General features: G+C 40.8%; 4 protein-coding genes across 4 annotated transcripts; all 4 read right to left on the minus strand.

Moving 5' to 3' along the window:
• Window positions 1-47: 47 nt before the first annotated feature.
• On the minus strand, window positions 48-2,807 carry FLO8 (uncharacterized protein; the record flags this gene model as incomplete). The annotated part of the gene is made up of 1 exon (XM_022822131.1): window positions 48-2,807. One exon carries the CDS (start codon window positions 2,805-2,807, stop codon window positions 48-50), a length of 2,760 nt encoding a protein of 919 aa, XP_022678423.1.
• A 1,359-nt stretch (window positions 2,808-4,166) lies between these two features.
• On the minus strand, window positions 4,167-5,576 carry ALG3 (dolichyl-P-Man:Man(5)GlcNAc(2)-PP-dolichol alpha-1,3-mannosyltransferase; the record flags this gene model as incomplete). Its single annotated transcript, XM_022822132.1, has 1 exon — window positions 4,167-5,576. One exon carries the CDS (start codon window positions 5,574-5,576, stop codon window positions 4,167-4,169), a length of 1,410 nt encoding a protein of 469 aa, XP_022678424.1.
• Window positions 5,577-6,005: 429 nt separating this feature from the next.
• Window positions 6,006-9,347, minus strand: KAP123 (karyopherin KAP123; the record flags this gene model as incomplete). The annotated part of the gene is made up of 1 exon (XM_022822133.1): window positions 6,006-9,347. One exon carries the CDS (start codon window positions 9,345-9,347, stop codon window positions 6,006-6,008), a length of 3,342 nt encoding a protein of 1,113 aa, XP_022678425.1.
• Window positions 9,348-9,923: 576 nt separating this feature from the next.
• On the minus strand, window positions 9,924-12,800 carry SWI4 (SBF complex DNA-binding subunit SWI4; the record flags this gene model as incomplete). The annotated part of the gene is made up of 1 exon (XM_022822134.1): window positions 9,924-12,800. One exon carries the CDS (start codon window positions 12,798-12,800, stop codon window positions 9,924-9,926), a length of 2,877 nt encoding a protein of 958 aa, XP_022678426.1.
• Window positions 12,801-13,003: the final 203 nt, after the last annotated feature.

Genomic DNA, 13,003 nt, shown 5'->3' on the forward strand with positions numbered 1-13,003 from the left:
TGCTCACCTTTTGTTTTTTCGTTGTTTTTCTCATCCTTGACCTGTTTTTAATTATGTGAATTAGGGAAAGAATCGCCCTTTTTGCCAAATGCTCCGTTATCTAATATTCCTAGCATCGAATCATCATCATCTCCAAATTCGAATGCAGATGATGCGCTCAGTGCAGGATCAATGCTCATTGGATCAAAGTCTGTATGCGGTGTTGGGTCAGTAAGTACATTATGTGGCAACAATCCAATGCTATTGTTACTACCGGGATCTTTACTGCTAGTAGTGCCTGAACCATGATCTTCAGCATTTTGAGGAGTGGCAGCATTGATAGGAGTCTTCTTTGAGGTAGCTTTCTTGGATTTATTAGAAGAAAGTATGGAAGCAGAAGCTAGCACAGAACCCGGATTTGATGAAGTGGATCCTTGTTTTGAGGCATTGCTGCTCTTTTGGCTGCGCTTACTACTTGTACTCCCTTTGTTTTGTTCCACTGATGCCTCCGTAGTTAAGGTAAGTGGAGAGTGTGAGTCAGTAGTACTAGAATTTTTCTGAATCTTGATTCTTGGTGAGTTATTATTGGAGTAATGCTCATGCGTTGTATTTAAACTTGAAGTCATATTCGCATTACGGCCATTCGCAGATCCAGGTGTTAAAGCGCTAATATTAGGAGTGTTGGGCTCCGATTGCGACTTTTTTGATTCTTTTGATCTCTTCGTGTACTTTCTTTTCTTTGGAATTGTGTTATTGGTACCAGCATTGGATGCACCTCCGCCATTCAAAGGGCTTTGGTTTTGTGGACTGGCGATCTGAGATGAATTTGGCGGAAGCATGGCATTCGAATTTTTCTTACCGTTAATGTTTGTTGAATTAGATAACGTGAATGAGTGCGGTGTAGATCCTGAAGAGTGAGGGCCATCCTTGGCAATCGATAGCACTTTCTTGTTTTCTTTCTCTAACATTAACAATTCTTTTTGGTAGTTATACAACCCGTCCATACTTGACATTTCGAACGATGGATTTGCACCTTGGTTAATACCCATCATATTGGACCCGCGAATATTATTCATGTTGTTCATAGAAATATTATTCACCCCAGAAGTATTGGGAATTTGATTAGAATAATTCGGGGCATTTGGGTGTACTCCTTGTTGAATCAATGGATTTTGATTGTTTGAATTCACAGGTACTTGACCATTCTTTTGTGTAGGTATGACAGGTGCTGAGTTTGGGATGTTCATATTTATGTAAGTAGGAATAGACCCAAGTTGTTGCGAAAATGAAGCATTTTTTGTGAACGATGGATGCTGCCCTTGCATTGAATTGGGAATATGATTGGGAGCTGCCATGTTAGTAGCATATGCAGGAGCTGAATTACCAGCTAGGTGATCATTATTTCCTAGGGATTCAGATGAATTATTATTAGGCCCTCTACCATTCTTACTATTTCCAAGATGAGCGTTAGCTTTATTGGTGTTACCATTGTTTGAATCAGTAGAATTTGAGTTGAAGGTGTTTGGGCCATTTCCGCTCCCATTCCCAGCACCGGTACCAGTACCAGCTGGTCTACCGTTATTATTTTTCAAATGAACTGGGTTTGTCATATTATTTGCACCCATATTATAACCCAGCGGTTGTTGTGGTGGCTGATTTACATAAGGGTTCACAGGAGAAGCATAATAACCTGAGTTCGGAATGCCATGGACAGAGTTATAAAACGCTTGAAATTGTTGCTGTTGTTGTTGTTGTTGTTGTTGCTGTTGTTGTTGTTGCTGCTGCTGCTGTTGGTGTTGTTGCTGCTGCTGTTGGTGTTGTTGCTGGTGTTGTTGTTGTTGTTGTTGTTGCTGCTGCTGCTGCTGCTGCTGCTGATGATGGTGATGTTGTTGTTGTTGTTGTTGGGGATGTTGATGTTGTGGCATGTTATGATGAAGAGCATCCTGCTGAACTGTTTGAAGTGAGGGGTGGTTATTTGACATGATTCCCTGCATTGCTGGATATTCGGAGGAATAGCCAGGAAATGTTGATGATGTTGCAGAAGAGGGCATAGCCGATCCGGCAGGTACACCTGTTCCTGCATTCGTTCCCGATCCAGCAGCTTGCCCAGCAGGCGCAGAAGGGCCCACTGTCGATGGGACAGGACCACCTGGATTAAATTGGCTCTGAGCCCCATACGAGGCCACAGAAGCGAGCTCCATTGGATCGAGTATCTCATGCTGATAATATCCTTTCTGCTCTGCAGTCTGCTGAACCCTAGCTACATGCATTGTCACTCCTCTATAAGTATGTTCTTGCCGTTGACGTTGAAGCTGCATTTCGAAATACTTCCTCGCGACCTCAGACCCACCTCTATGTGTTCTGGCGTTGAAAACGTCCCAGAATATCTGCCACCACTCGTACAAAAACCCCTCCGGAACGTCATGAGACGCGCTTATCATTTTATCCTTGCCGATAAGCGATGCCTCGCGTTCGAACAGCTGCGCTGTCTCTTTCAACTCAGACTTGATGAGGAAATCATGAATAAACACATTGAGAAGCTTTTTGATACGCGCGTCATCATATTTCCCAGCTGGACTGGGGCCGCCTGCATTCTCGCCTACATATCTACTCCCAGGACTCCCACTGATGCTCCCACGTAAATGATCATCCACCCCATTAGTGTTACCCATACCACTATTCTCATTGCTATTATTCATAATTCCCGACCCATCATTTCCATTATTAGACCTCAAACCAGGCCCTCGACCTGGTCCTCCACCACCAGGCCCCGATGCACTCCACCCTGCATCCGTAATTCCCGTCTGTCCAGCGTATACCTCTCGCATTGTATCCACTCAATTGCAAAATTGTGTGCGCTGCCAAACACAAGTTTTTTTCCAGCTCGTCTATTCACCCTTCAGTATCGCAAAAAGCCTCCCAAAACTACCGTACAATATACCTGGATACAAAGGCTACTCAATAATTATACCTTCGCTTCTCAATATCACCTATAGCGCTCGCTCTCTGCCCTTCAAACTTCTCAAACAACAAAGACTAAAGGTTCAAAAACAGTTTAAGTCTGGTTTCCAGTTTCTGTTTGTTTTTTTTTTTTTTTTTTTTTTTTTTTTCCATTTTTCGCTCAGCTCAGATTCACTGAGACAAAACAGGTTACGAACACAATGGGCCAAATCACCGATGCGCTCTAACCAGGCCCGACATGAGGTCTGGGTCTCAAAGTGACACCCTAGAAGTCAAAGGGAGCCCAAAGAGCATGTTGAAAATACGTTTCAGATTGTCATTATTAGGGGGCCCAGTTGATTATCCAAATATCTCGTGAGTCTGCTGAGACTCATTGCCGGGTTTAAGTGTACCACCGACTGCTGGCCTTAACCTTACCCAGTTGGAAACCCTGTCCTGTATACTACTTACGTACTTACCTAGCTATCTAGCTACCTAGCTACCTTCCACTTCGCTAGCCTACTTGTCAAATTATCCACGAACAGTGTGCATATCTGTCTGTCGAGAGCTCTTTGTTTTACTCGATTCCATGGCAATGTGGCGGTTCGTGCGGGCGTTTCTAGGACCAATTTCTTGAAAGTGTTTTTCCTTGCCAGTGCTTAATTAATTTAATTTATTTTTTTCGGGGGAACGAGGAAAGAATGGTCCGATTAAGAGAGAAAGAGTTCGGTGGTCACGTGTGTATACCAAAACAAGTTGAGAGAAGAAACATGGTCCACACCGGGCGGTTTTTGGAGTCTCCCTGCCTTGCTTGGTTGGCAGTGTGATTCTTAACGTTTACTGGTGCACTCGCTTATTTCTTTCCTGGGTTTGGCCCCGTGAAGCCCCCTGCTGCTGCTGCTCTTGCTATTTTTCTCATTCTGTTTGTTTTTCCAGCGATTTGCGTTCATTTAGGGAGAGCCGGAAGAGCCAAGAACGGTGCATGTTGCATTTTTTTTTTGCAGCACTGGAGAAACGAGGGTACAGAAAACTACAGTTACGGCCGGTTGGCATTTTTTTTTTTTTTTTGATTTCTTGAGGGGGTAAAGGAGGGTAACAGTTAATGGTTATGGGTGGGCTGTATGTTGTGGTCACGTGGACTGTTTTGGTGACAGCTCGTCGTCGCTCGAACGCTTGCTTACCCCAAGTATACTTTACTTCACAAAGTGTATTTATTATATATATATATATGCGGTGAGTGAGTTATCTCATTCCTGCTTGTCCTTGGTCACAGATGCTGGAACAGCGCTAGTGCTGCGTCTGCCAAGCCACACCAGTACTAGCATTGTCGCATTGCAAAAGTGTAGCAGTGCTGACGCTGTCGCGTTTGGTGGGTAGCTGTTCCAGCACCACTCGTGAGCTGCGTACCAAGCAACACAAACAGGGTACGGTAGCGGGCTCCAGTATAAGATTACAGGGAGGGTCCAGTGGTACCATGCGAGGAATTGGTAGTGCAAAGATCTCGCGAACAGAATCCCAATGTAGTTGGTCACTAGTAGAGTGTAGGCTACGGTGGTAGCGGTTAGATTGACACTGGCAGGAAGCACACTAGTGAATGGATGTAGCAAACTACTTTTACAAGCAGAAATAGTTTGGTCCACAGTCATCGGAAGCATTTTGAAAATGATGAACATAAGAAGGACCACGCAGTGCGATACCAGTAAGGCCCTGTGGAATACAGGGTTCAAGAAAACTTCTTCTTCTACCATTTGCCAGTTGACGGACCATTTGTACATGAATTGACGACCGAAGTCGAAGGCCCCTTTCAAGTATTCCTTGGGATACTCTCTCCAGAATGGGATCGCAACAACAACTTGCCACGTGAACATGATAACAATGTTCAAAAAAGTCTTGAATAAATTGCCCTTCTCCAACAAGTACACGCTTAAAAGCACACCTGGGAGATATAGTAGGGCATTCATCTTGATACTCACTGCCATTGAGTAAAAAACACTGGCAATGCACACCACAATGCTTCTTCTTCTTCTTCTTTGAACCTTGGTACTTGTAATCAAAAGCAGAACGCTGAGAGACACGAATAGAGTGGTAAAACAATCATTGAATAGCCTTAACACGTATATAGAGTGTAACCTTTTGGATAGCACAGCAAATACCACGTAAGCAGATGGTACTTTTAAAATGTAATATATGGCAAATTGCACAAACAAGGTAACCAAGTCCAAGTATCTAAAGAATTGCTGCGCATTTGGAATCTTCTCCAAGCCATCACTGATACTCTCCATTACCTTGTAAATTACCACATGTCCCGCAGGGTATACCAAGGGACCAGTACCACCAGCAATATTTAGATAATTCCTCTCACCATTTTTGATCATCCATATCTGTTCCATGTAAGCGGTGTAATCGATCTCGGTGTAGGAAACCGCTTTTTGAATAATTTTCATGGCTAACGACTCCAGTATGAGGAGCAATGGTAATGTAATAAAATGAGCCTCTGGATTCCACATAATATAATTAAACGCATCAATGCAATCTTGCAATGGTGTGAATGGTGGTCGTTCAAACTTTTCTTCTTTGTTCATCCCATCAGACACTGTATCTTCCACTTTTGGCTCTACAGCATCATTTTGACGCGCTGGATCCACTTCTTGCGACATTGGTTCTTGTAATTTTACGAGGGGTTAGGATACCTGTCTCTTGGCCTTCGTTGATTATCAGATGAGCTTCAAACAAGCCCTGAAATTAAAAGTAGTCCAAATCTGTGTGCTTAGCTTAGCTTGCATTAAAAAAATTTAAAGTATCAACAATAAGATTTTTCCCTTAGTATATACATAAGCCTCTAACAAGTATTAAAGGACGAGCTTTTGAAATAATGCAGATATCCAAAAGACAGCACATTCCCTATGCTTGTGACGACATTGCCGTCCCGATTCTGGTTCTATTTAACCTTTGGATAGGATCCCATACAATAATAGTATACATGATATATATAGTTTTAAAAATACGTAAATACGTATATTTGATCTTTGATAGAAGATTTGTTTCTGGTCTTAATTGAAGCTAGAGTCATAAGATAAAGAAATAGCTCAAGCAATTACTTGGGCTAAAACTGGGTTTTGAGCAACGGCACCGTTGAATTGTTGATTCAAATGTTTCAATAATTCGATAACTTGTTGCTTAATTTCTTCAGTTTGGAATTGTTTTCTCTTCTCTAAGTTTTCTTCTCTACCTAGAGTGGAGTTGGTTTCCAATTCGATTCTTTCAGCTTCCTTTTCAAAGACAGTACCGAAAATTTCAATCACCTTTGGAGCTTCCTTGACAATAATGCTGTTTTGTTCTTGGAAGAGCTTCAAGAACAACTTGAAAATTGGATCGTATTCCTCGAAAGCGGTGTTGAATGGTAAGTGGTTGAGTAGTGCTGGAAGAGTGTGCTCCAATGGGACCAAGTTTTGGTGCTTCAAGGTCATTCTTGCGACACATCCACAAACGTTGGAGAAAGTTCTGTCGACGATCTCCTTAGTAGCTTCGTCATCCTCAGAAACAAGGTTCTTTTCGTCAGCAACACTCAATATCTCGTACAAGGACTTTAGAACAGGAGTGTATACAGCTGAAACGTCGAAAGAAGAGTATTCGATCAATAGACCGATACCGTAAGAAGCGTTGCATCTAACTTCTAGAGACTTGTCGCTAGTCAAGCTAATGATCAAAGCTTCAAGTAGTTCTTGGATGAATGGGTTTTCTTCTCTCATACCTAAAGCCATTTCAGAAAGAGCACCGACAGCGAAGGATCTCTTGTTCTTAGACTTTGATTGGCATAGTTGTAAGATAACTGGCTTGGCAGCAGTGAAAACTTGAGCAAAGCCACCAACTAGGTTAGCAGCCAAAGCAACATACACATCTAAAGCCACATCCAACAAAGTAGCTTCGGTTTCAGAAGCATCCAAATCTTCATCTTGAGGAATATCTTCCTCAAAGTGAATGGTTTGACAAGCATGTTCGCCCTTCAACACAGCCAAAACTTCACGGCATAGTTGGTCCAATTGAGTAGAGTTGCCGTTGTCCATGATGATGATTGGACCGAACAATCTCAACATTTCAGCAACATCTTGGAACACACTGATGACCATAGAAGTTTCAACTTCTTCGATCACATTGTTCAAAGATACTTCTCTGACAGACTGGATGACGGCTAAGGCACTGGCATCAACGTATGATCCAGATGGAATACCCTTTGGATACTCACCTTCCTTCAAGTTAGCAGTCAATAGAACAGCCTTGACAATTGCCCACATAGAATGCAAAGCAGTTTCCTTCAAACCGTAGGATTCGTTAACTTGTTCAGTCAAAACCTTCAATGATGGTTCGACATATTCTAAGAAGTGTTCTCTAGAAGCAATTGCCAATTCTGATAGAGCGGCAGCGGCAACTTCCTTCTCGTATGCAATACCAGTGTTGACGGTAAACTTACTTTGTAGTTCTTCTTCATCCAAATCTTCGATACCTTCCAAGAAATCTTCATCGCCATCAAAGTTGAATTGATATTCTTCTTGTTCAAGGGTCTTGAAGATTTCTGGTAAGATGGTTTGCAAGAAAGGAGCAAATTCCTTACCATAAACCTTAGCCATGTTAGCAATGAAAGCATAACCAGATTCTCTCAATCTAGCAGAGTCGGTTTTGATAGCTTCGTATGCTGCATTAACTAATGGTTCAGCAACTTCGGCAAAAGTAGCCGACTTAACAGCTCTGCCCATCGTAGAGATATTTTCGAAGGTCAAAGCCTTTAGTTCAATCTCATCTTCGGACAAACCTTCGACTTGAGAGACGTTTTGAATGAATTGTTGCAAGTATTGGACTGATGTCTTGAAGTATGGAACAAATCCGGAACCAGCAGCGAAGGCACAAGAACCAATAGCCGAAACGATAGCAGCTCTTAGCTTTGGAGACTGTTGAGTATCCAACATTTGGAATAATTTGTTCATCAAAGGTTCCAAATATTTGATAATATCATTGTGGGCAATAAATTCTAAAAGACCGTCCAAAGCCAAAGTGGCATATTTATAGATAACCACATGTTTAGCAGAATCTATGATGTCAATTACCAATGGCAAATATTGTTCATGGTATCTAGCGACTTCTTCTTGCAAATTAGTACTCAATTGAACAATACATTTTAGAGCAGCTAATTGAACAACTGGTTCGGAATCCTTTAAACCTGTGATGGTAGCAGGAATAATTTTGTCGAATTGGGACAAAGTATAATCAGGGGAACCAGAAACCAGAACAGAAATAGCCAATAGAATACCTCTTCTTTCAAACGGATTGGAAGAGGACAACATAGTTTGTAAATGTTCAATGATTGGGACACCAACTTGAGATGGAGATAATTCGCCAGAAGCATTAGAGATCAATCTGATAGCTGTCAATGCAGGGGTATTTTCTTCGTTTTCACCAGCTTCATCTTCATTGGTTAGTTCATCCTCAACATCGATTTCTTCGGAAGCAACCTTCAAAGCGGCCAATGTGATCTCTGGTCCTAGCTTAGCTTGGTTGATCTTCGATTTTCTGTACACCAAAGCAGATGTGACAAATTGCACAGCGAAAACTCTGATATCTTCATCGACATCAACGTTAACAGCAATTTGCAAAGCCAATTTGACCAAGTCAGCAATGGAGTTACCGGTCAACTGAGAGTCCAATAGCAAGAAATCATTCAAACAGTTGAAAATTAGTTTTGTGTTAGTGGTATCATTTTCCTTAATAGTAGCGTCCAAAACTTGAACAACAGATGGGATCAAAGAAGCAAATTTGGCGGCGTATTGAGGGTTGATATCACCTTCCTCTTCAATTAAGGAGGAAACGAAACTTAGAGCCTGAGCAGACAATGATCTAGTCTCCAAAGAGGCAGAGTCGTTGATGGTTTGAGCGAATAAGTTCAAGAAGTCATCAATGTGCAAAGACAAGTTAGCGTTAAAGGACTCCAATAGAGAAAGGATGATGAAGACTGCGGTTTCTCTAATCTTTGGGTTACTGTCACAAGCAGCTTGCAAAAGATTTGGGATTAATTCTGGCCATTTCTTTTCGTCTAGTTCTTCAGAACCAATAGATGCGATCACCCTAGCATTAGCATGACGAATAGCATCCTTTTCTTCGCTGAAAGCTGAGTTTAACAAAGATTGCTTGATACTAGATTGTGTAGCAGCATCGAGACTACCCCAGTGCTTAGCAACTTGTTTTCTAGCTTCCACACCGGCTAGTTGTTTGATACCATCATTGGTGCTGTTTTGCAAGATGTGAATCAAAGCTGGCAATGCAGCAGCTTGTGTGTAAAACTGTGATTGCAAAGCTTTGGTAGCATCTTTTAGGTTACCAGCTGGTTGGACAATAGCACCTAGAGTTTGCTCTAGTTGAGCAACAAACTGTTGGTCCATTGTGATGTTCAATAAAATGGATTGGATTTAAGAAAGGACTGTTTTGCGTCCAGATCACGGTCTCTTCAATAATTGAAAGAACAGCACAGTCTTAAAAACTTAATGCCTTAAAAGTACTAACCTAACGAATATAAGAGGTTCCTTAATATTGTAAAAAACCTTCAAATCGTTACCAGGACAGTCTAGTACACTTAATTTCTAATTATCAAGCTTTTATTCTTATTAATGGATCACAAGAATAATTAAAGCAGGTTTTACGTTCAAAACGTTAGGTCATCGCATGGGCATCGCATCTCATCTCATCTCATCACAAACTTATAAACATTTTTCAAACTTTAGTTACCAAAAACAAAAAAAAAAAATTTGACTCTATTGCTTTTTTCGTTCGATGTGACTTTGTGAAAATCATAAAACTGTTCGGCTATCATGTGACCTGTTAACATATGTCACTTAATGGGAGTTAATAAAAGTATATATAGAAGTATTTATTACGTTGTAATATAAAGTCATAAAATTATAAGGTCAGAAGATCACGCTCATTGAGTAGTTATTATTACAGTAGAATATTAGTTCAATCTAACTGCATTGGGTTCTCTCCATTGATCTCAAATCTTGTTCTATATCGTTTAGTTTAGAGTCAATGTTATCGATTGACATGCCTATTAGTTTTCTGAACTTCGAAATCTTGGTATCTGACACCAGTTGATCTCTTGCATGTTTAATACGTCGTATCAGTTGTCTCCTCTTAAATTGTTTGTAGCACAATTCTACAATCAATCTCACTGCCTCTTTCTTCTCGACTTCGCTGGTAGCTTCCGCAGATGAAGTTCTCGAGAAACTGTTCTCTTCATCCTGTACCAATGTCGCTAATGAAAGAGCTTGCGATCTTTCCATATAATTATCTAATTCGATATTCTTCATCTTTAATTGATGTTGAATAGAGGCTAGAGTCTTTTGATTGTTGGCTTCGGAAATGGATTTCTCCTTAGTAGTAGTGTGCTTTAATTGGTGCTCGATTTCATTGATCTGTTCTTCTTTCAATTGAATTTCATATTGGAGGTTCGCTAAACTGTTGTCTATGATGTTAGTCAAAGATCCAGTCAAATCTCTTAATTGTGATGTAGCCTTAGTTGTGGATGTTTTAGCAGTTTGCTCGTGTTCTTGAGCTGAGTATGCTGGTTCCTGTAACTTCTGTACCTTTTCAGCGTGCGGTGGTTTTGAAATCCTGTTCTTTGACTTAAGTAAAGTAGGAGGCGATGGTGGGTGAAGTTTGATTGCTGGAGTTAGAGAACCCTTCATTTTGTCCATAGAGAGAATATCGTTGGTACGATCTGGTAAATGATGGCCTCCAGTGCGTGTTGCTGAAACCTGGATACTATCCATGGTAGTGTCATTGAATTCATATTTGCTCGTATCTTCAATGTGATCCTCTTGGCTATTTCTTGGAGTATTAGACAAGAAAGCTGTTTTTGGTGGAGACTGCAAGAATTGGGCTGGAAGACTAGGCTGGAAGATATTAGGGACCGTAAACCTGGATAATATCATCGATATTGTTTGGTTTTCTCCATTCAAAATATCAGGGGAAGCACCAAAGTAGACCAATTTTTGACATAAATCAACGTTTTTGTTAAGTGCTGCTAGATGTAGTGGAGTATTTCCCAAAGTATCTTGATGATTTAATGACATTCGCAGTAATTTTTCATCTTCTTTAGCAAGGGTGTCCAGGATAGTATCCATGTAAAATTCAATAACATGAGGTTCCTTTGATTTATTCACAGTCAATTCCACCAAATAGTGAAGCGGTAGTCTATCATTCGCATCTGGAGTTATTAAACAAGGATGTAACATTGATATAATTTGTTGGAATGACCCTGTTTTATAACAGTTATTGTAAAACACTGATTTGGTTAAACAGTTAAAGCCTTTATTATTGCAGCGGAAAAGGTCTGCATTTTGAACTAAAAGAACCTTTATCAATGGAATATTAGACATTGCTACAGCCCAGTGCAAAGAAGTGTGGCCTTGATCATCAATTAAAAAGTTAATGTCGAAATTTGAAGGCGGTCTGTATAAAGCCTCTGGTAGTGGTGGTTCAACCGAATCATATTCGGAGGATAACACTTCCAGAATGAGTTCCTTGTAGTGTTCAGGAGAAGCAGTAGCCTTTTCATTCAATTGTGCTACTGGTGTTGGTGATTCTGATGAGCTTGAAGAAGATTTGTCATGTGAAGAGAATATCTCCATGGAGGACCCGTTTGATGTTATGTTTGATACGATAGAACCAGTAGAGTGTCCGACGGATTTACCATTAGTTTGCATCATCTGTTTCATCATTTTCATACTGCCTTGTGGGTTTAATGATGAATGGTTGGTATTAACTTGTAGCGGGGCACCATTACTAGAGCCTGGGACCATTTGTTGGAACTGATGTGCTTGGGGGTATGGGTAAAATTGTAGAGGTTTCTGGGTTGTTTGATACTTAATTGGGTGATTTGCTTGTGATATGATTCCAGGATTCACTTTGCTTACTGGTACCATTGGAGTTTCCTGTTCCGAAGGAAGAGTTGATAGTTTCTCAGTGCTCTGATTTTCAGTTTGGTTTTGTTGATGTTGTTGAGGAGTCTGGAACATGATATTCTGTAACGGCGAGGGTTGGATTGTCTTCTCTTTTTTACTTGATTTTCTTACCGATTTCTTCTTCATTGGGGTTTTTGAATTCTTCTTTGGTGTCTTCTTGTAAGCTGATGGTGAAGTTATTCTTGCGTTAGGATCCAGTTTTTTGATCTGGGATACTTTAGATCTTTTAGGAGGCATGTCATTAGGATCCGGAATAAACTCCACGATCCTCTTCACTACTTTGCTATTAATATTGTACTTCTCAACGAGATATTTAGTAGATTCCCATGGGATCCAAGTACCTTGAAAACGACCATACCCACCTTGGATCTTTTCGTGTTTGATTTCATTTGCCTCTTTTTCTAGGATCTTGGTTCTTTGAGCCTTAGTGAATGAACCAGCCTTGAAAACTTGTGTGATATTTAACCAATTATCGGCACATCTTCTCATTATGAGACATGGTGGTTTATCTTTCGTGTAACATTCATATACATCAACGCCCGCGTATGTAGCAATTTCAATGTAAGTCTGCGACTCCTTATCGTAACCATTTGTTTCGGCCATAGTGGGCTCCTCGCTGATCTTTTTTAGCCCTGTGTCGATATTTTCGTCATTCAATACAGATGATGATGAGGATCTAGATGATCTTTCATGGAGGGGAATATCTCGCGCAACCCCATCAGCATCTGCCTCAGCATCCATGTTTACTATGGAGACCTCGGAATTAAACGGCTTCATCAAGGTGTCATTATCTGAGTGATGAGATCCCATCTCTAGTTGCATGATGGACTCTTTATCAAACACATTTCCGCCGTGATGCAACATATGATCCATCATTTGAGCGTTTTCCCACAGTCAATGACACAGATATTTCACTAGTACTTCGAGTCTCTCTTCAAATTAAAGATAAAAAAACGACCGAATATTGGCTCAAATCTTTCAGTAGTTTTCAGTAACCGTACGTGTCTAAAGCTTGTTATTTCGCACCCGAATGTCACACAACCACTTGTCAAAATTATCTTATTCTGTGTTCCTTCGGT

This window comes from Kluyveromyces marxianus, chromosome 8 (assembly GCF_001417885.1).
Source record: "Kluyveromyces marxianus DMKU3-1042 DNA, complete genome, chromosome 8".
In the NCBI taxonomy this organism is placed as follows: domain Eukaryota; kingdom Fungi; phylum Ascomycota; class Saccharomycetes; order Saccharomycetales; family Saccharomycetaceae; genus Kluyveromyces; species Kluyveromyces marxianus.